The 19,383-nt window shown below is 36.1% G+C and overlaps 2 protein-coding genes across 7 annotated transcripts in view; one reads left to right on the top strand and one right to left on the bottom strand.

Annotated features, from left to right (window-relative positions):
• The window catches only part of Cep290 (centrosomal protein 290), an 84,085-nt gene extending 80,949 nt beyond the window's left edge, over positions 1-3,136 (bottom strand). For 4 of the 6 annotated variants that reach the window (XM_031350123.1, XM_031350125.1, XM_031350124.1 and 1 more), the window contains exons 1-5: positions 2,823-3,136; positions 2,168-2,297; positions 1,942-2,019; positions 1,200-1,269; positions 405-451 (exon numbers count right to left, since the gene is read on the bottom strand). In XM_031350123.1, the coding sequence (XP_031205983.1) occupies positions 405-451; positions 1,200-1,269; positions 1,942-2,019; positions 2,168-2,269 (297 nt within the window). In that variant the 5' untranslated portion in view covers positions 2,270-2,297; positions 2,823-3,136. The remainder of the gene's footprint in view (positions 1-404; positions 452-1,199; positions 1,270-1,941; positions 2,020-2,167; positions 2,298-2,822) is intronic. The other 2 variants (XM_031350127.1, XM_031350128.1) reach the window with 1 other exon arrangement.
• Positions 3,137-3,214: 78 nt separating this feature from the next.
• Tmtc3 (transmembrane O-mannosyltransferase targeting cadherins 3) overlaps positions 3,215-19,383 on the top strand; it is a 37,009-nt gene continuing 20,840 nt past the window's right edge. The window contains exons 1-6 of the mRNA XM_031350129.1: positions 3,215-3,406; positions 9,252-9,477; positions 10,528-10,746; positions 12,622-12,721; positions 14,787-14,902; positions 15,309-15,481. Coding sequence (XP_031205989.1) covers positions 9,274-9,477; positions 10,528-10,746; positions 12,622-12,721; positions 14,787-14,902; positions 15,309-15,481 — 812 coding nt within the window. The 5' untranslated portion in view covers positions 3,215-3,406; positions 9,252-9,273. The remainder of the gene's footprint in view (positions 3,407-9,251; positions 9,478-10,527; positions 10,747-12,621; positions 12,722-14,786; positions 14,903-15,308; positions 15,482-19,383) is intronic.

Raw genomic sequence — 19,383 nt, 5'->3', positions numbered from 1 at the left:
CAGTCTCCCATTGTCAAATCTTACACATGATCTCATCTCCGGCTCAACTTCTAAGAACTAAACTCACAAGCATAGAAACTTGTGGACTTCTCTCCTTTTCCCTAAAGGCTAATCCTTTTGCAGTACATCCCCTCTTAGCTTTTCAGCATCTCGGTGTGCTTACTTCCCATACCCCTTCCCCTCAGTTGCTACTAACCTTTCTATATGACTCTACACTGACAGCTCCATTCAGAGAGTAACCATTTTATTTTATTTGATGCGTACTTCTTAAAACTCAAATCACACAAAAAAAAAAACAAGTAAACTCTTGAGCACAAAGTTTGAAATTTGAAAATAATTTAAAATGATGCAATTAATAACAACTACAAGGAAATTCAAAAATAAGGAAATACAAAAGGATATACCTCCAGTTCATTTTCCAGTTTCATTACTTTTGTCTTTAATTGATTTTCTATTAAAAAAGAACAAATGTTTCAATTGGTTAAATTTCCTATAATCCTGCTTTAAGTAAATTTCATAAAATAGTACAATTCTCTGTAAAAGGTTCCATCTTCTTATCAGATAATGTAAATGAAAGTAACTACCACACACTAAATGCATAAAATATGCATTCTAGAAATGTCTTGATTAGAGAACAGAGGAAGACTTGCGTGAGTGAAGTCCTGAGTCAGTGTGTACTACTGACATGGGCAAAACCATGTCAGGAACTCCAAAGTCTCAGGCCTATGGCAAATGGCAAGGCCTTCCCTCCTAGTCTGAGTGTGTATGTTGACAGTGTGTGCAGAAAATGTCCACGTGATGTTCATGGCTCCCCTACTGAGATCAGCTAAATCTGCCTCCCTATTCAACAGTCTACCAGAAACCCTGTCTGCTTGCTTATCTGAAGCAATCACCCGACTTTATGTTCAGCTATGTAACAACTCCATTACTCCGTTCAAGTGGCTATAATAAAGACACTGAGCTTCTGGGGTGTGGTAGTTTCTCCATCAGAGAGCCTGTCCAACCTATGCAACTGTTCTGCGTGTCTCTGTGTTTTCTTTTCTTCAACCCCTACCACAGCACTCAGGCCAGTCCCTGGAACTGCACAAGGATGCAGCATCTTTCAATATGAATTAAATACACATTATAGAATATGATAAATTTTGTACTGTCTAATAAATAATTGGAACCACAGGAGTTTTGTTTTCTAAGACATTTACCAAATTTGGCCTGTTCTTCTCCAGCCTTTTCAACTTCTTCCAAGGCTAGCTCTACTTCCTGAGCTTTCATCTGTGAGGGGGGAAAATCTGTATTATTTACACTGTAATATAGACCGTGGGAATGCAAACTGAGTGGGATTTGCTGTCTCAGTCTGTAGTGTGTATGAAATTCACACAGTCAGTAAACAGTTGTTGAATAAATATTTAAGCCTAGAAATTCCAGAACAGCAAGGCTCTGAATCATCTCTCATTTCTCCATTAAGCTTTATATCCACTATTTTAAATGTTTTCCTTATCTTTTTTCTATCCCACTTGTTAGTATTGATAAATTTAGTAATTCCTTCTTATAATTGGAACTAATCAGCTCTCATCCCTTCAATCTATATAACACACTTAATTTTGCCTTCACAAGCACATTTCTGTATCTGCCAAGTATGATTCAAAAGACTTTATTCCCTTCTAAAATGCTGATAACCAAAATATACCCTCAAACCCATGGACAATATATCCCAAACTACCAGCCCCGAATTTTTTGTCTACAGCCTACAAATTTTCTATGTGCTTTTACCTTAACGAAAAGGTTAAATACATACTTTCTCAGTATTTATAAAGAATCTAGAATCCTCTTATCATTTCATGACTAGCTTATAGGGGAGACATTTTGCATTTTATTTGACCCTCTGGATATATTTATGTTACTCTTAAAAAATATTTCTTTTCCTACATACTCTTTCCTACAAACCTTCATTAGTGACTGAGTAATTCTGAATAGATGTATCACGTTTTCTTGATCTTCATTTTTTAGTTCATTTACTTCCACCTAAGGAAAGAAAAAATAATGGAGTATTTCATACCCTGTGCGTAAAACACAATTACTCTTCCGGCTATAGCATTCAATTATTTCAAGAAGTAATTTCCATTCATGGCATTGTACATCAGGATCTATGTAGAGATCATTTATTAAGTACCTTGGATAAGGATATCAATAATTTATCTGCCAACTCTTCTTGGCGTGGGAGGTCATCTGGGTCAACTTTGATTAATTCTTTCCATTTTATATTAGGTGGCATCTTGAATTCTTTCACTGTCTCTCAGCCCCTACAGCAAAGCAGGTGGATTTTAGCATTTTCAAGGAAAATGGCATTGCAGTGTTTACATGATCCCTCTAAATTAATTAACTCTCTAGGTGATGGCTAAGAGCTATGGCTCCTGAACCGCAAAACAGATGCAGAGGCAAACAGCCTTGATGAGAATTAGTTCACTTGGCACAGGCTATACGATAATGTACACGCTAAATTATTATTTCTTTGCTAAAACGAAATGGGAGCTAAAACCCCGAGTCCCCTCTTCCAAGTCCCCTCTACCATCAACCCAACTCCCAAGACGTTTGGAAGTTTTGAAAACGTCCTCCGATTCTGCGGAAAGGGGACGAGAGGATTTTTAAAGTGGATAAATAAAGATTGAGCTAAACGAGGTGTGCGCGGAACCAAGTTCAATCAAGGAGGCCGAGGCACTGCAGACAAGAGCGATAGAAGGTCTGGGTAGGTAGGCTGCACCCTGTCCCTCCGGATTATGAACCTGTGAACGACCCTAAGAAGCTCCGGCTCACCAGGATCCACCCACCTAAACCAAGACCTGCAACCAGCAGCGGTCACTCATCTACAGCGACCACCTCCGGGTTCGGCCACCGCCCCGGCCTCTCGCTTCCCAGAGCGGTCCTCGCGCACTCAGGCTGCTCCCGCCAACTCTTCCCGATCGTGCCGAAGCGGCGCCGGCTGCTAGGCGACACCTCTCCCCGCCCAGCCTGCCAAGACCGGAACTAGGCCACGGATACAGGGAAGACTACATTTCACGACTATGGGAAAAGCTTTACGGCTGTATTTCCCCTCCCAGACCTTCTTACTGGGGAGGAGGGAAAGCCGTGAGAAGAGGACTCTACATCCCAGAGTGCAGTTCGGCTTTGCGGCTGTGCAGACTGGGATTAGAAGTTTTGGGAAGAGCGGCGCGTTCCCGGCGTGCAATGCGGGAGGCTGCGGCCGCCTTGGAAGAGCTAGGGAAGGATCGGGAGGCGGGAGGAGCGGCTGCTAAGGTGCGGTCGCCCCGGAGTCCGAGCGTGGCGGACTATGACAGTGTTTTCTGCAGAGTCCTTCTCCTGTCCGCCGTCCCAGAAGCTTTCCTGAACCATCTCCTGGCGGAGCCGCCCTCAGGTGAGGTCGGGGCGGGTCAGTCCGCGGCCGGGAAGAGCTCAGGGAACCTTTGCGTTTTAGGGAAGCGCTAGCTTGGGGCTGCTGAAGGGCTGGCGGATCTTGCCGAGGTGGGAAAGAATCCTCCAGCTACTCAGGTGTGTGCTTGGGTTGCCAATTAATGGCGTCCCTAAGAAGAGAGTAGATAAAAGTTTCCAGCTTGCTAGGTGTCTTGGAAAGTGGAGCGCCCCTACCACCACCACCACCCCCCACCCGAGTTCACGCTCTGATTGATTGGAGGAGCATCAGGAAGGGGCAGCCTCCTGCAGCAGCTTGCGGATTGTAGTGCTTATTAGGTTTAGAAGTGTGGAGTGAATGCCGAAGAAAGGGGAGGGAGGCTTAGTGCGCAGCTAGCCTGCTGGAGGGAGGGAGGAGGGCCATGCCAAGCTCTGGCATTTTGCTGTCATTTGCTGGGTACCAAGGGGAGTTCTTGGGTGAAGGCGCCTTCTCGGATGTTTACCTTCTTACTCAGGGAACTTTTGCCAATTCCACAGCTATTCTACACCAGCAGGTAGCTTTAGGAGCTGTAAGCTTCTTTTTGAAAGAGTGCGTCTCGTATGTATGTATGTATGTATGTATGTATAAATAAATATATAAAGTAATTATACATATCATACATAATAGATATTAAGTAATTAAAAGAAAAATGTAGACAGTAAGGTTTTTTTTTTTTTTTTGGAAAGATTCCTGTGGTTGAGAAAAACAAATAGCGCAAAAAGAAAAATGGTATTTGAAACAAAGTTTAAAGAGACTCATCAGATTTGTAGGCCTATTTGCCTTATTTCCAAATACGGTTCAGTTTTGGAATTATTCTTGGTAGAGGTACAGCAATATTGTCCTCATTGTCCATCTAAGAGATTGGAGCTTAGAGAGGTTAAACACTGTTTACTTATTTAATGTGATGAACACGTTCATTCATTCTACAAACTAATATTTGTGAAATTCGTGAGGTAGTTGTACTTCCCTCTTCCTGTTTTAAATGTTAATACTGTTTTACTTGTATTTTGCACATTTTAATTTTATAGCTTCATTTTACTCAAGAGTATGAATTATTTTTCCTGTTCATTTTGTCAAAAATACTAAGAAAGGAAAACAGTATTTATTGAACACATGTAGTGTGTTTACTAGTATACTCTTAAGAATTTGCTACTTTTAATCACAACACCTTGATTTTTTCTATGATTTTTAATACATATTTTCTATTACTCATTTACTATTTTTGTGTCATTTGTATTGGCCAGCCATGTTCCTCTTCATGTTCGTACTATCTTGAAGTAATAAATTGTATTCTCTTCAAAAGGGAGAAGTTCAAAGTCATTTATTAGTAACTGATGAAACCAAGATTGTATATCTCAGTACCAATCACATCTTAAAATATAGTCTTTATTAAATTGCATTATGTATCTTATCTTAACAGTATTATTGAGCTAATAAACTTTTCTTGGTCTAAGAGTGCTGCAGGAAACAAATTATATTATGATCCAGGCTTTTATATTGTACTTACTTACCTGTGAGTCAGGACATTTAACTGAAATTCTGGCTCTGCAGGTTGCTATATATTTTTCAAATGGTCAAGATAATTTTTCATCAGAATGTCTCCATTTTTCACATTTTTCCAAGAGCTAGTTTTTATGTGACAGTTGTATAAATAGTCATGTTGCAGGAGCACTTGCCTGGACCTGTGTTCTATCTAACCCTGGCTTGTATGAACCAAAATCACTTTGTAACAAAACCTTGCCTCTTGTAATTGTTACCTCTGTTCTCTGTACCAATGGACTTAAATTCATTACCTATCTTTTGCTGACTTCCCGAGAATCTTACTGCTCTAGTTTTTAAAATACTGCATGACCATAAGAACTGTATTAACTGATGTATAGAGTAAAGGAGTTTTTCAAGATTTTATTTTTCAAAGGACCTTCATGTTCAGGTAGAGGAATGTATGCATAACAAGCAGATACTTGTCTCTCTTTAGCATGAGGAGGCTAGACGGCATGAATACAGGTTTCCCATGCAAAAGTTCTATAGACTAAAAGATAATAATAATTAGAGGAGGTTATAGAGAAGGTCCAAATGACTTTGCTGATTTCCCAGGAAACAGAACAGGAAGGACTTAAAGATCCTTAAAGATCCCCCAGAGTCATAGCTTTGTCCAGTAGCTTTGCCTTTCTGCAGTATATCATTAGATTGTTCACCCAAGAAGCACTTAGTATAATTTTGAAGGAATTGAATTTATTTACATAGTATAGGTCTTTAGTAACCTTTGATTGTAGTTGGATTTTGTGTGCTTATATGCTGAGATTTTTTTTTTGTAAACAGAGAAGTTGGCTTATACTGCATGCACGTGTAAATATGCTAATACTTGCAATGAATCTTCTAGTGTGGAAGGAGTACCATGTAGGCATGTTTCTCCAACAAAGCCATAACTGTGCTCAGGATCTGTACTGGGACTAATACTCCCTTTTGTGATACACACTTTTGGGGAGTCTTTAAGGGACGGAAAGATAGACATAATAGTACATGACTGTAATCCCAGACAGGAGACTGAAACAGAAAGGTCTCGAATTAAATAGGCTGGGCTACATATAGAATAAGACCTTTAACGTACACGCACAAACACATACATGCACATGTGCATGCATGTCTGCACGAACACTTACATACATGCAACATACTATATGTTAACCAAACACTACCACTGATCTATGTTCCCTGCCCTAATATGGGGCTTTGTTCTCCACAGAATCCACAAACATCCATGAGAGTGTGAATATAGTAGTCAAGTGAGAGCTGAATATAACAGCTTATTGTTCCTGTCTCTTTATTCTCCCTTGACATCAGTGATAAGAACAGAACGACATGTGAGTCTCTGTGTGTATAATAAGAACATGAGGTACTACTTATCCATGATGGAGGACGGATCATATCTCATTTTTAGTGAGCCTATGCCTAGGGAAGAGGGCAGTTGTCAAAGTTAAATCAGGTTCAGAGTTTTAATGATGACATTAGAACTGAGCATTATACTTACTGAATTGAGCTTCTGTAGCTTAAAAGTACTGTAATTTTCTTATTGGTATTTATTTGCTTTACATTCTTCCTCTCCTCCTAGTTCCTCCCTCTCACTTCACATCCTCATGCCTCATCCCTTCTCAGAAAAGGAGAGGCCTCCCATGACTATCAACCAGCCTTGGCATATCAAATTGCGGTAAGACTAGGCACATCTTCCATTGAGGCTAGACAAGGTAGCCCAGTTGTGGGGAAAGGGTCTAAAGGCAGGCAGTGTAGTCAGAGACAATCCCTGTTCCCACTGTTAGTCCCACATGAAGACCCAGCTGCAGATACGCATCTGTTACATATGTGAGGGCCTAGGTCCCTCCCATGTAGCCACCTGGTTGACAGTTCAGCCTTAGTGAGCCCCTATGGCCCAGGTTATTTGATTCCATAGGGATTCTTGTGGTGTCTGATCCCTTAGCTCCTTCAATCCTTCCTCCCCCCCCTTACAGTACAATAATTCTTATAATAATACCTAACTATATAGATGCCATGGGTCTATCCAACTTTATTAAAGTAACACTTTGTACTCTGTAGTCTTTAACATTTAGAACCTAAAACCTTTACTTTGTGTATTATAGTCACTTTTAATTTAGTTTACATTTTAATTACATTTTTTTACATGTGTAAAAAAAACTCAAAAGGACTAACTCTGTAATTGGCAACATTTGAAACCTGGGGATTTTTTTCTTCCTTGGAGCCTTCCCTGCTCTTTATAGTTCTTTTCCACTTGATCTGAATAAATCTGTTTGTTCTTCTTTAAAAGAAAAAGATGAATGTGTGAGCAGGATTTGTAGAGCGGAGGAAGAGCTAAGAGGGCTGAAAGGGAGATAGACTGAAGGACTGAGTAATTAAAATATTATATACATGAAACTGGAAGACAACAAAGTTAATAAAAAAGCACCCATAAAAAGAAAAACTTTTGTTAAATGGTTTAATTTAAAACTACATTTATAATTTGGATGTGTTCATCTTTAATAAGTACTTAAATGAGACACCTAATTTAAGACAAACATTGGCAGTGTAATTATATGTCATTTAATGATGAGAATGTATTCCTAAAGGTGTATCATTAAACCATTGTCATTGTATGATCATTCTAGAGTGTATTTGCATAAGCTATAATAGCTAATACACTAGGCTATTTAATCCTAAAGGTCAGAATGTATTCTGTTAATTGCAATGCCATATATTGTATGACAACTTAACTAATTTCATAAAGCTAGTAAATTAAACTCAACTAACAACTCAAGGGTTTTATAATTCATATATAAATTAGTGAACTTAATATTTTATATTGTACATTATCACAAATATTCTGTTACAATTATGAAACTAGCTTTTCAATTTCCAATATGTCAGGTTATCTTCTATTAATTAAATGTGTAATTAATTAAAACCTTTAATCAAAGAACGCATCTCATCATAAATAGATTGGTCTTAGCAGATCTGAAGCCTAAGACTTTATTTCCAACCTTATGTAACACTTGTTTTGTAAATCTACCTTATAATGGATACGTGAATTCCTTTCCTGACTTACAAGGGGTGTGTGTGTATGTGTGTGTGTGTATGTGTCTGTGTACAACTTATACAACACTGATTCATCTGTTTAAATGCATTTTGAAATCAAAAGTGCAAAATGATTCTATCTGGATACAACCACAGTGTCAGTAGTTGTTTTAGTTGTGCTGAGAAAGATTCTGAATTTGATTTATATATTTGCCTTTTCCAACTTAGCGGGGGCTGCTGTCACTTTTGGCTTATGGTCCCCAGGCCTTTGACTTGTCTGCCTCTTTCTTTCACTCTTAAGAATTTTGCTTTTGTGTTGGGCATGCCCAGGTGACTCCTCTGGTAAAAACCATCACACTTTTCAAGTCACTTGCTGTCTAAACCTCATAGACAAAAATTTGGTATGTGGATAGTAACAGTTGTTAGGAACTATTTAGTAATCTGCATTTTACAAGTGCTAATATAACTCCATGATCTAGTGACACTACCCAGACAGATAATGGCCAACTTAGTTTAGTTTTATTTTAAATAATTTTCACTTTGTTGTGTAGCTGATTTTCCTTTTCTCTATTTTCCACTTAGTAGGGTTCTTTCTTTTCTGCACCATTCCCTAACTCAGTATTTTCTAAAGCAGTGCCTCTCATGTCATGTTCTTACTCAGATAAGGATTGTCATTTATGACACTTAGATTCTAAGCTAAAAGCCTTCAGTGCAGTAGGCCAAAGAAATGATTTCTATCCAGGTCACAAACTCATATAAGCAAAGGGACAAATTGGTTTTTCCAAAGGGATAAATACAATAGTAAGAAATATTAGGATTAGCAAATACACCTAATCTGGGTACTCGTATACACCCAAACTCAAAGGACATGAGAAAGACTTTACAAAGCTTTCAACAAAACTACAGAAGCTCTGGCTTAAGTTGATTTTTAAATATATAAAAGACTGAAATAAAAGCTGCATTAGTCTTGGAAATCTCATACTTAGCCTAGAGGTTCTCCCAAAAGATGTGCTGTGCGCCTGCTTCCCAGTGAGCCTAACTGGTGACTGCTGATGGGACTTACACTGTCTAGTTAGCTAGAGACAGAGGTATAAAAGAAATACTTTGCCTTAGAAGTAGGGAGTTAATCAGTGAATTCTCATGACCCTTTCTCTGGGAGTATTAATGTACAGTCTTTATTCTAAATATTTTTTAACACTAAAGTTGTAATTATTTGAAGGAAAATGTTGATTATTTCCTTTTTATCTTGCAGGTTTTTCCAGTGTGGCTGATCGATGCTTGAAGAGAAGATGGCTGATATTAACTTCAAAGAAGTGGCTTTGCTAGTCAGTGTGGTCGCTGCCTGCTACTGGAACAGTCTGTTCTGTGGGTTTGTTTTTGATGATGTTTCAGCAATACTGGATAATAAAGACCTGCATCCATCTACACCTTTAAAAACTTTATTTCAGAATGACTTCTGGGGAACTCCTATGTCTGAGGTAAATAATTACTTTTTTATATAAAGCAGTTTTTAATAAAACTCAAACAAATTGCAGGTACAATGAACTTACCTTTGAAAAAACAAATGTAGTTTAATATTCATCATTTAAATCAGTATATTTAGGTAGATATTTAATAAATAATTAACCAGTTAGCTATTAAATTCTACTATATCCCTGATATCCAACACAAATCTCAAGAAGATCCATGAAGATTCATTATTTAATTTAAATGTTGAATTCATGAAGATTTATCATTTAAAGTTGATTTTAAAAAAATCAATTTCCAGATTTTTTTTTCAGGTGTTTAAAAAAAAAACTTACTTTCTCACTAAAAACTAATGCAGCTATGAATATGTCTGTGTCCTGTAAGCTCCTTATCTTAAAAGCAGGGTTCATTTCACTGGGCATGTGCCTTGACTTAATTTTTTATGTGTAGGAGGACAACAGCTGTTAACAGAAATCTCTTGCCATTTTTCTTTGCTTTGAGTCAGACAACGGAATTGTTTTAATTTAACCATTAAAACATGGTAAATTCAATATAAATAGATTAAAGTTGAGTACATACTGCCTAATTCTCTGCAGTAAGATGTTCACTTAAAACATTTGAAGTCAGTGTTAACTTATTTAGGATTAAACCCTTTTCACTGGGGATGGTATATACTGGATTCTGATGTGAGATATGTCATTCATTAGCTATGTAAAATAAACTACAACTCTTAGGTGGTGAAGTATTTCCCTGGCTATCAAAACAAATGATACCTTGTGGTATTTATCTGCAGTGTCTGTCAGGTCACTTTGCAGTAAAATGCTTTGAAACTTAATGTGTACTACTCCACAGTCTGAATCTCAGCCATCATTTATGAGTGAGAAACATGTTGTAAATGACCATATCCACCCAGTCTAGAAGATTTTCATGCCTCACTCCTTCTGGTGATGAGCACAATTTGTTATTTGTGTAACTCTTTGATTACTATCTTAATAAACTAATGACTAGCCAGAAGATTGAAGATATTTTAATAATCAGTGGTTGTTTGTTTTCCCTTTCAGGAGAGAAGCCACAAGTCATACAGGCCCTTAACAGTGTTGACATTTCGCTTAAATTATCTCCTCAGTGAGCTGAAACCCATGTCTTACCACCTCCTGAACACAGTGTTCCATGCTGGCGTCAGTGTGATCTTTCTTAAGGTCTGCAGACTTTTTCTGGATAAGAGGAGCAGTGTCATTGCAGCTCTGCTCTTTGCAGTGCACCCAGTCCATACCGAAGCAGTAAGTAAAACTGCGTGATCACTTTACATCTCAAGCATTAAATATTCCTAATTTAGTACAGTCTTACTCTCCTCCCATGCACAAAGTCCAGCTTACCTAATATATAAAAATGTTAAATTTAAAGTAGTTTTTGAAATATAATGCTGTTGAAGAATGTATGCGTAGGTAAAGTGGTCACCTCACAAGCATGTGCACTTGAGTTTGTATCCCTAACAGCCGTGGGAAAAGCCACGGGTTTTGGTTTGAGATAGAGTCAAGAGGATCCCTGTCTTGATCTAGATGATGCCTGAGTTTGGAGTTTATTGAGAGAACTTTTCTCCAAAAAGCAATGTATTTGGGCTGGAAAGATGGTCCAGTGTTTAAGAGCACTTGTTGCTTTTGCGGAAGACCCAGGTTTAGTTCTTAGCCAAATCGTAGCTTAAACATTCAGTAATTCCACTTCCAGAAGATGTAGTGCCCTCCTTTGGCCTCTTCAAGCACTAGGCAGACAGTAAGTACACTTAATACGTGTGAGCGCTTGTATATATAAAATAAAATAAATCTTTAAAAAGGAAGGAAATTAGAGAGCAGTAGAAGGAACCATCCAACCACACATGCTCTTGCGCACACATATGTTGACAAGCATAACACAGGGATAAAACTTACATAAGATTGCTGCATGTATATATACATACACACATTTGTGTGTGTGTGTGTATATATAGATTAAAATGTATTTTTATGTTAATGAAAAATACAAATGTAGATAGTTCTTCCTATGATATATGCAAACTAATTTTTCATAGGTACATTGGCACTCTAAAATGCCTCTCCAGGGAAGAGCTAAGAACACTCTACTTCATTGCTTTCTTGTAAGCTGTCTTCCTCAGCAAAATGTTTGCGTTTGCAGGGTGACTGTGTCTACCTTGCCCTGCTAGAACTATGTGCAACCAAGTTTTGCCATTCATATAAAAGAGAGATAAATTGCTTTAACTTGTACATTGCATTCCATTGCTTTAAAAGGCAAGCTTTTGTAATTTTATGTTCTTTTAATTAAAAGAGCTTTTTAAATTTCTTCTTTGGTTTGCAGATTAGCAAATTTATAGCTTCATGTTTTAAAAAAAACACTCATTTTAAGAAAATAATGCAGGGATACATAAATTTTTAATAACTTTCTGTATTGTAATTACATAAGATGTTATGACTATATGAAAGATGATAAAGAATATGCAGAATCTAATTTTTTGCAAAGGTAAAATGACTTGTTTACAAGAACACTGATAGGTTTTCATTTATGAATGATACCTAAGTTCACCACATGAGGGCACTCATATCCATAAAAAAAAAAAAAAAAAAAAAAAAAACAAGAACCAGAAATCTACTCTTTAAAAATGTAGGCTTTAGATTGTTTTTTAATAGCACAAGCATACACAGTTTATTCATAAATCAAGAAGATGGATTTGACTTACAATTCAGATAGCTACAGTGAGCCAAGGAAAGGATGTGTGTTTAGTGGAGGTCATCAGCTATGGCCTCCTCATCTGTCTTTCAGTTTACAACTTGTTTCTACTTTGGAAACAATTTATTTGCATTTTCATTTTTCTTCAGAATTTTAAGGTAGAGATTGTTGATTTTATTTTACTAACTCAGAGGAAGCTAATATTTTCAGTCCAAGATTTCAGTAGTTAAATGTTCCTTTTAATTTTATTTTATTTTATTGGATATTTTCTTTATTTACATTTCAAATGTTATCCCCCTCCCTGGTTTCTCCTCTGGAAGCCCCCTATCTTATCCCCCCTCCTCCTGCTTCTATGTGGGTGCTCCTCTGTTATTATTATACTTAGTAGGTTTTCAGGACACTGCATTAAAATGAATGTCTTGTCTTTGTTTTTCCAGGTCACGGGTGTTGTGGGAAGAGCTGAACTCTTATCATCTGTCTTTTTCCTAGCTGCATTTCTGTCGTATACTAAGTCAAAAGGACCAGATAATTCCATAGGTACATAGCTACCCAGCGGCTCTATTGTAGTTATGAAACTTGATCAAATAAGTCTACTTATTTTAAGTCCTTCTTAATTAAGATAATATTTGGGGCTTGCCTTTATTGTTCTGCCATATGTAATTGACATGTAACATTACCAGTATTCTTAAAAATTATATGTAATTTATATTTTTGTCATTACCCAGCAGGTTTTGTTCTCTATAATCAAATTTAAATGATCAAACAACTCTAAAATGTCAGTTTTAGAATAACTCTGAGTTTTATCTATTATCTCCTGTAAACCAAAAATGCAAGTACAGATTTCTGTTTTGTACATGTGTGTGAGCGTGTGTGTGTGTGTTTTGGAGTGTAGGTATACACTTAAAACTATCAGAGAAAAACCTCTGGTATTGTTCCTCACTTTCTACTGACTTGTTCACTGCTATGTGCTAGGCCACAAGCTTCCGAGAATTTTTCCATTTTGACATCATAGCAAAGGGATCATAGCATGGTTGTCTTTGATAAATAACAGCTAGTGGCCAATGATTCTATTTAAGCAAAATTTGAAGCCTACTAGGATTTCACTTTTATTATGTGTCATCATAGTTAAATGTTTATTGAGCCTCTACTATGTAGCTCCCTCTAAAATTATTTTATATATTGCTGCACCATTTTCCCCCTAAGAGTGTGGGCATAGTGGTCAGAGAAAAGGCTTTCTCTATAGTCTTAACCTATATTTGGTCAACATTAAACTCCCAGGTTTATCCTCTCTTTCTTTTGGTGGAGGCATCTCAACAAAGAATACTGAGGGATTGTGAAGATGAATACATCTCCAGCTGAACTTACTGGGAACTGGAGATGTAGCTTAGTTGATAGAATGCTTGCTCAGTATTTGCTAGTCACTGGGTTTAGACCCTTGCACTGCCTGGAACTAAATGTGGTTTCATACACCTGCAGTCCCAGCACTTGGGAGGTGAGGGGCCAGAATCAGAAGTTTAAGGTTATCCTCAGTAAAAATGATGGAGTGAGTTGGAGGCCAATGAGCCCTGTCTCAAGAAAAAGACATTAACACATAAAAAGAATACATATTTATAAAGTCCAATAGGATACAGCAATGCATGTATACATAATGTAATAAAATTAAAAATATCTTTCTTCTCAAATGTAACTTCTTCGTGGGAAATTTTTCAAGGTTCTTTATATATTTTTGGAAACCTAGTATACATTATTATTATTAATTACCCTATTGGACAGTATCATATCAAACTGCCTTCTGCTGTCAAGTCATAACTTAGTGCCTAATCAGTCAACCGTCTCATTCTTCTCTTTCCCCCATCATTTCAAATTCTCGTAACCACCACTATATGCACAACTTCCATGAGAACAACTTTTTTAGATTCCTCATAGGACTAAGATGAAATACTTGCCTCCAGTTTTATCTGTGTTTTTACAAATTATAAAGTTTAGTTTGTGTATGTTAAGTAATGTTTGTATATAGAAACATTTTTTGATACTCTAATCAGATGACACTACATTTATACAATTCTCTTATTTTTGTAAATAATAAGATAGTAACAAGAGAATGAACTGTCTCCTGGACATACAGATTTTCATTTCCTACTAGGCAGGAGTAGGTTGCTGAATTAAAATGCTAATCCTGCTACTAATTTTATACTATTCTCTTGTATACCATTTTCTTTATGTTCCTACCACCAACCCTGGAAGTGTTCCCTTCTATATCCTTTCTATTACCTGTATAATTTCAGATATTAGTCTTCGTTTCTGATTGATTTGTCACTAATCAGCCCTATTAATTTATCCAAATTTAACATTTATTATAAAAATTAGAATGATCATAGATAATTTTCATCTCTACAAAACTCTGTAGTTTAAATTATACATCTTAATATGTTGTTTTGACAATATAATATTAAAGGTATATAATTTAAATATATCATACAATATGAAGTATTGGTCAATAAGAAATAAAAACATATTGAGAGCTTTAAAAGGAGTTTAAAATATACTTTTTCACATTATAACAATTTGCATAGCTCTCTTACTTTCTGTTCCTGAATTGTAGTGTGGACCCCGATTGCACTGACAGTGCTTTTAGTGGCTGTTGCAACGCTGTGTAAAGAACAAGGAATAACAGTTGTCGGAATTTGTTGTGTATATGAAGTATTTGTGGCCCAAGGGGTAAGGAAAAATGAAAATTTCCATTTTCTCTTTTGTGTAACTAAGTCAGATTTTAATACTCTTATCTTCTATGTGTGTCATTACATATAAATACTGATTACTTTAATGAAAGCACAATTTATAAGGAACAAGTATATTTTGTCCTCTTACCTACCAAAAAAATAATTAAAATTTTATACCTTCATGTTTTAAGAACTGAAAGTTTTAGACAACTTGTGCCTATTCCAGTGATACTGTTATAGTTCAGCTCAGTATTTGCCAAAGTTGTCGAACTTGGTATTATTCTTTATCAAGTCTACAACTTGTTCTACATTAAGTTAGTCTTTGTTTTAATTACATGTTTAGAATTGCTGCATTACTGAAAATGTGTATTGGTGTTTTTTACTCAAACCATTTTCCTTTGTAGTACACTTTGCCATTGTTATGTACCACTGCTGGACAGTTTCTCCGCGGGAAGGGTAGCATTCCATTTTCTATGCTGCAGACATTAATAAAACTCATTGTCCTGATGTTCAGTACTTTACTACTTGTTGTGATCAGAGTCCAAGTTATTCAGTCACAACTTCCAGTGTTTACAAGGTATGAAATTCTTGATTGTCAGTAATCATAAGTGTTCCAGAATGTCTTTAGTTCGTACTTTAAAAGCTACATATACTATTTGTAAATATAAATATATGGATTATTCTGGCATATACCTGGTTTACAGTTTTGTGTGAAACCTCCACAGCAGAGATTGTATGAGTGTTGCCTTCATATTCTGAGGGATTTTTAAGTGTTTTATCAAATAATATTGAGAGAGAAAAATCTTTAAGCCTCTCACTAGACTTGTAAACTTGTATATTTCTCCTTGCATTTTGGGTAATTTAAGTTCATATGTTTTTAAAATGTTCATATTAAACATTTAAGATTGTTGTCATATTGATGGATTTATCCCTTTATCACTATAAAATTGGCTTTGAAGTATTTTGACATTCCCTGGTCAATCAGCAACAAATTCTTCAACATTTATCTCTAAAAATACCTTTATATTACTTCTGTTTTTGAAAAATAAGTTTTCAATAGAGAACATTATCTCAATTGTTCCTTAAAGTTGGTTTCACTATCATCCAGCATTCACTGCTTCTATAGGCTGTCTCAGAATTTTAAGAAATGATATATTTGTTTTATTTTATTCTTAGATATGCTCTTCTGCACAGGTGTGCCCTCAGACATGCTTTTCTTATGTCTCCCATATTTCTACATGTTCTGTTATGTTTTGTGGTCCCTAATTGTACGCTCTATCATGATTCTCTTTGGTTAGTTCCATGTAGTGTAAATTTTCTTCTCCTTATGAGTTGTATGCATTCTTCATACACTTGGTAATTTTGAATGGATGCAAACCATCAAGAGTACTCTGAAGTATTCCCATAAATACTTCTGAGGTTTGTTCTAGGTGTGTTTCTGTTTTAAAAGTTGTGTCATCTTTTAATTTTTGCTTTTAAATTTATTTGTGGAACCACAGTAAGCCTTAGCCTAGGAATTATTTTGTTTCACAAGAACTTTCTGGCTACTCCACCATGGAAGTAAACTGAAAATTTCTACCCAATTATCAGGTTAACTATCCCCCAGACATTTTTTTTTTTTTTTAAGAAAGCATTTAATTGGAGGTTTGCTTATTGATTTATAGGGTTAGTCCATAAGCATTATGACAGGAAGCAGACAGTCATGGTGCTGGGGCACTAGCTGGGAGCTTTATATCCTGACCTGCAGGCAGAGAGAAAAAAGCACTGGGCCTGGCATGGACTTTTGAAATTTCAAAGCCCATCCCCAGTGACACACTTTCTCCAGTAAGACCACACCTCCTTGCCTTTCCCAAGCAGTTCCAATCCCCGATGACTAAACATTCAAATATATGAGCCCATGGGGACCCTTCTCAAACCACCACAGAAACTTATACCATTTAATGGAAGCCTACAGTTTCAGAAGGAGAGTCCATGACTACTGTTGTGGGGAGTATGGTAAAAGGCAGCTAGGCGTGATGCTGGAGTAGTTTATGAGAGGTTGCATCTCATCCACAAGCATGAGGCAAAAAGAACTGGAAGGAAAAGGAAAGATGGAGGGAAAGGGATGTAAGGATAGACTGGGAGGAGAGGAAGGAGGCTTCAATCAGCCTATAAAGTGAAGAAATAAATTAATGGAGGGGAAAAGTCAATTCTATTTATGAAAGTATCAGAAAACACAGAATACTTAGAATCAAGTTAATGAAGTATGTGTAGTATTTCTATGCTGCCAACTGGAATCACTAATGAGGGAAATAGGAAGTCATAAGGGGCTTGATAGTATTAGAATGGTACTTCTATGTAATTAGAAAAACCATAGATTGAATATTGTCCCAGTCAGAATCCTAAGAGCTGTTTTTGAGATATTGACAAGTTGATTCTAAAGTTCATATAAAAATGATAAATGTTTGGAATGAGTACAAGAATGGGATCACGCCATATCTCAGCCTTAATCAGAGAAATTCTCTTCGCAGTAGATGGCAGTTAACAGAGATCTCTGTGGTTTGAATGAGAATGGCCCATATGGGTTCATAGCAACCCCGGACATTTTTTATTAGTAGATTTTATCTCTTGATTTTTTTTTCGAGACATTCTTTCCTGACGATTAATTTCAGTGTAAAAACTATAGCAAATAACTACAAACTAGATGGCCTGAAAGGACATGCCCCTCTCCTGCCTTCTGGTAGCTCCTGGCATTCTTTGGCATTTCTTAACTTGTAGCTTCCTCATACAAGTTTGCCTTGCCTGTGTGTCTGTTTGTCTTCTCCTTGTAAAGGGCACTGAGTCATTAGATATAATGCCCACTCTAGTGTGACTATCTTAAGAATTTAAAATCTGCATTCCATGGTTGCCTGCTGTAACATTAACTTTTTCCCCACTTTATCACCATTAAGATTTTAAATGAAATTTAAAATAGCCTATGGTCTAAGCTAAAACATTTGTAGTATTTTCCTGTAACTAGTTATTCCCAGCAATTTTTTTTAAATTTAAGAAATAATTCCAACTTATCTTTTATATGATTCTATCTGCGCTCAACTAAACTCATTTAGGTGTTAGAATACGTTGAGGTATATTTTCCTTACTCTTTGTTTCAGTGATTTTGCTCACTTATCATTCTGAAAAATTTTGTGTACATGTGTTATAAGAGTATGTATTTGGTAGTATTGCATATAGTATTTTTTTTCATATGATTTCACCTTTCCCAGTTTTCCCTCCAAAAAAAAAAAAAAAAAAACCAACAAGAACAAACCCCTGTTGCCTCCCCCCCTCCCTCTGCTTGCTACCCCTCCCTCTCCCACTTATTGGCCCTGGCATTCCCCTACACTGGGGAACCTTCACAGGCATATAATATTTTTAAAATAAAAATGTTAAAATGTGCATATATAAATTAGATTTTATTGTACTGCCCCGAAAAACTGATTTTAATATGATTTGATTTGTTTAAACATTGGCTCTTAAAATCAAGTATCCTAATTAAGCTATTGATTTTTAAAAATGAACAGTGTCTCTTCTAAGTAGAAAGAGCTTCAAGTTGAGCTCCACTATTTTTTATAGGTCAAGCTCTGACTCTAAAGCCATGTTACTTTCCACATATAGTCTACTATAAAAGTTCTGAATGATATTGCTTCTTCAAGCAGTATGACTTTTTCTCAACCACTTGATACTTCTCAGAGTATCAACAACAGGATAGAATTTGACACTTAATTCATTCCTCATTTTAAAACAACCAACTGGATTCATAAGGACTATATGTATATTTAGTCATTTAAATTTAGTATTTGGATAAAATGCCAAATATATAAACATACTCCTTTGTAGTAAACTTATTTTTTAAATATCTTACTTAATTTGCAAAAGGTAGACTGTAGTAATTAAGTCTGTATTCAGTATGCCATGATTTGGAAAAAACTAGAACTAAAAAAATATGAACATGTTAATATTTACTAGGAGGAAAATGAAAACACAAAATGCTGAGTGTCACTGCTAACTACTTTGTATTGGAAATTTTATTTTCAGTTTCCTTTCAAAGCAGGACAAAAGCTCTAAATGCTGCATCTTTGTAATAAAAGAACAAAGACAAATTTTTCCTGGGAACCATAATTTTTATTAGTTTTAGCTCTAAACCTTCACTAGTATAGAACAACATGGCTAGATATTCTGGAAGCTTCCATACAACAAATGAATCTGAATCTCATACAGCTTCATATGGCTTTTAATTTGGAGGTCATGATTTAATGAAAGCACTTCTACAGGCCAGTCATTCTAATAACTACTGAAAAGAGCTGACCTAATTTCTCTTCAAGCATTTCTCCATGGATACCATTACTCTCACAGAGACATTTCATTTAGGTTATAGGCAGTTTGATTTAGCTTTTGAACTGAAAACATGATTCTGAGGTACCTATAGTAATATATTTTTATTATTTATTTTTATTCTGTGTA

The sequence above is a fragment of the Mastomys coucha genome, unplaced genomic scaffold (assembly GCF_008632895.1).
Source record: "Mastomys coucha isolate ucsf_1 unplaced genomic scaffold, UCSF_Mcou_1 pScaffold4, whole genome shotgun sequence".
In the NCBI taxonomy this organism is placed as follows: domain Eukaryota; kingdom Metazoa; phylum Chordata; class Mammalia; order Rodentia; family Muridae; genus Mastomys; species Mastomys coucha.
The sequence above is the reverse complement of the archived record's forward strand: the minus strand, read 5'-3'. Positions and strand labels throughout refer to the sequence as shown.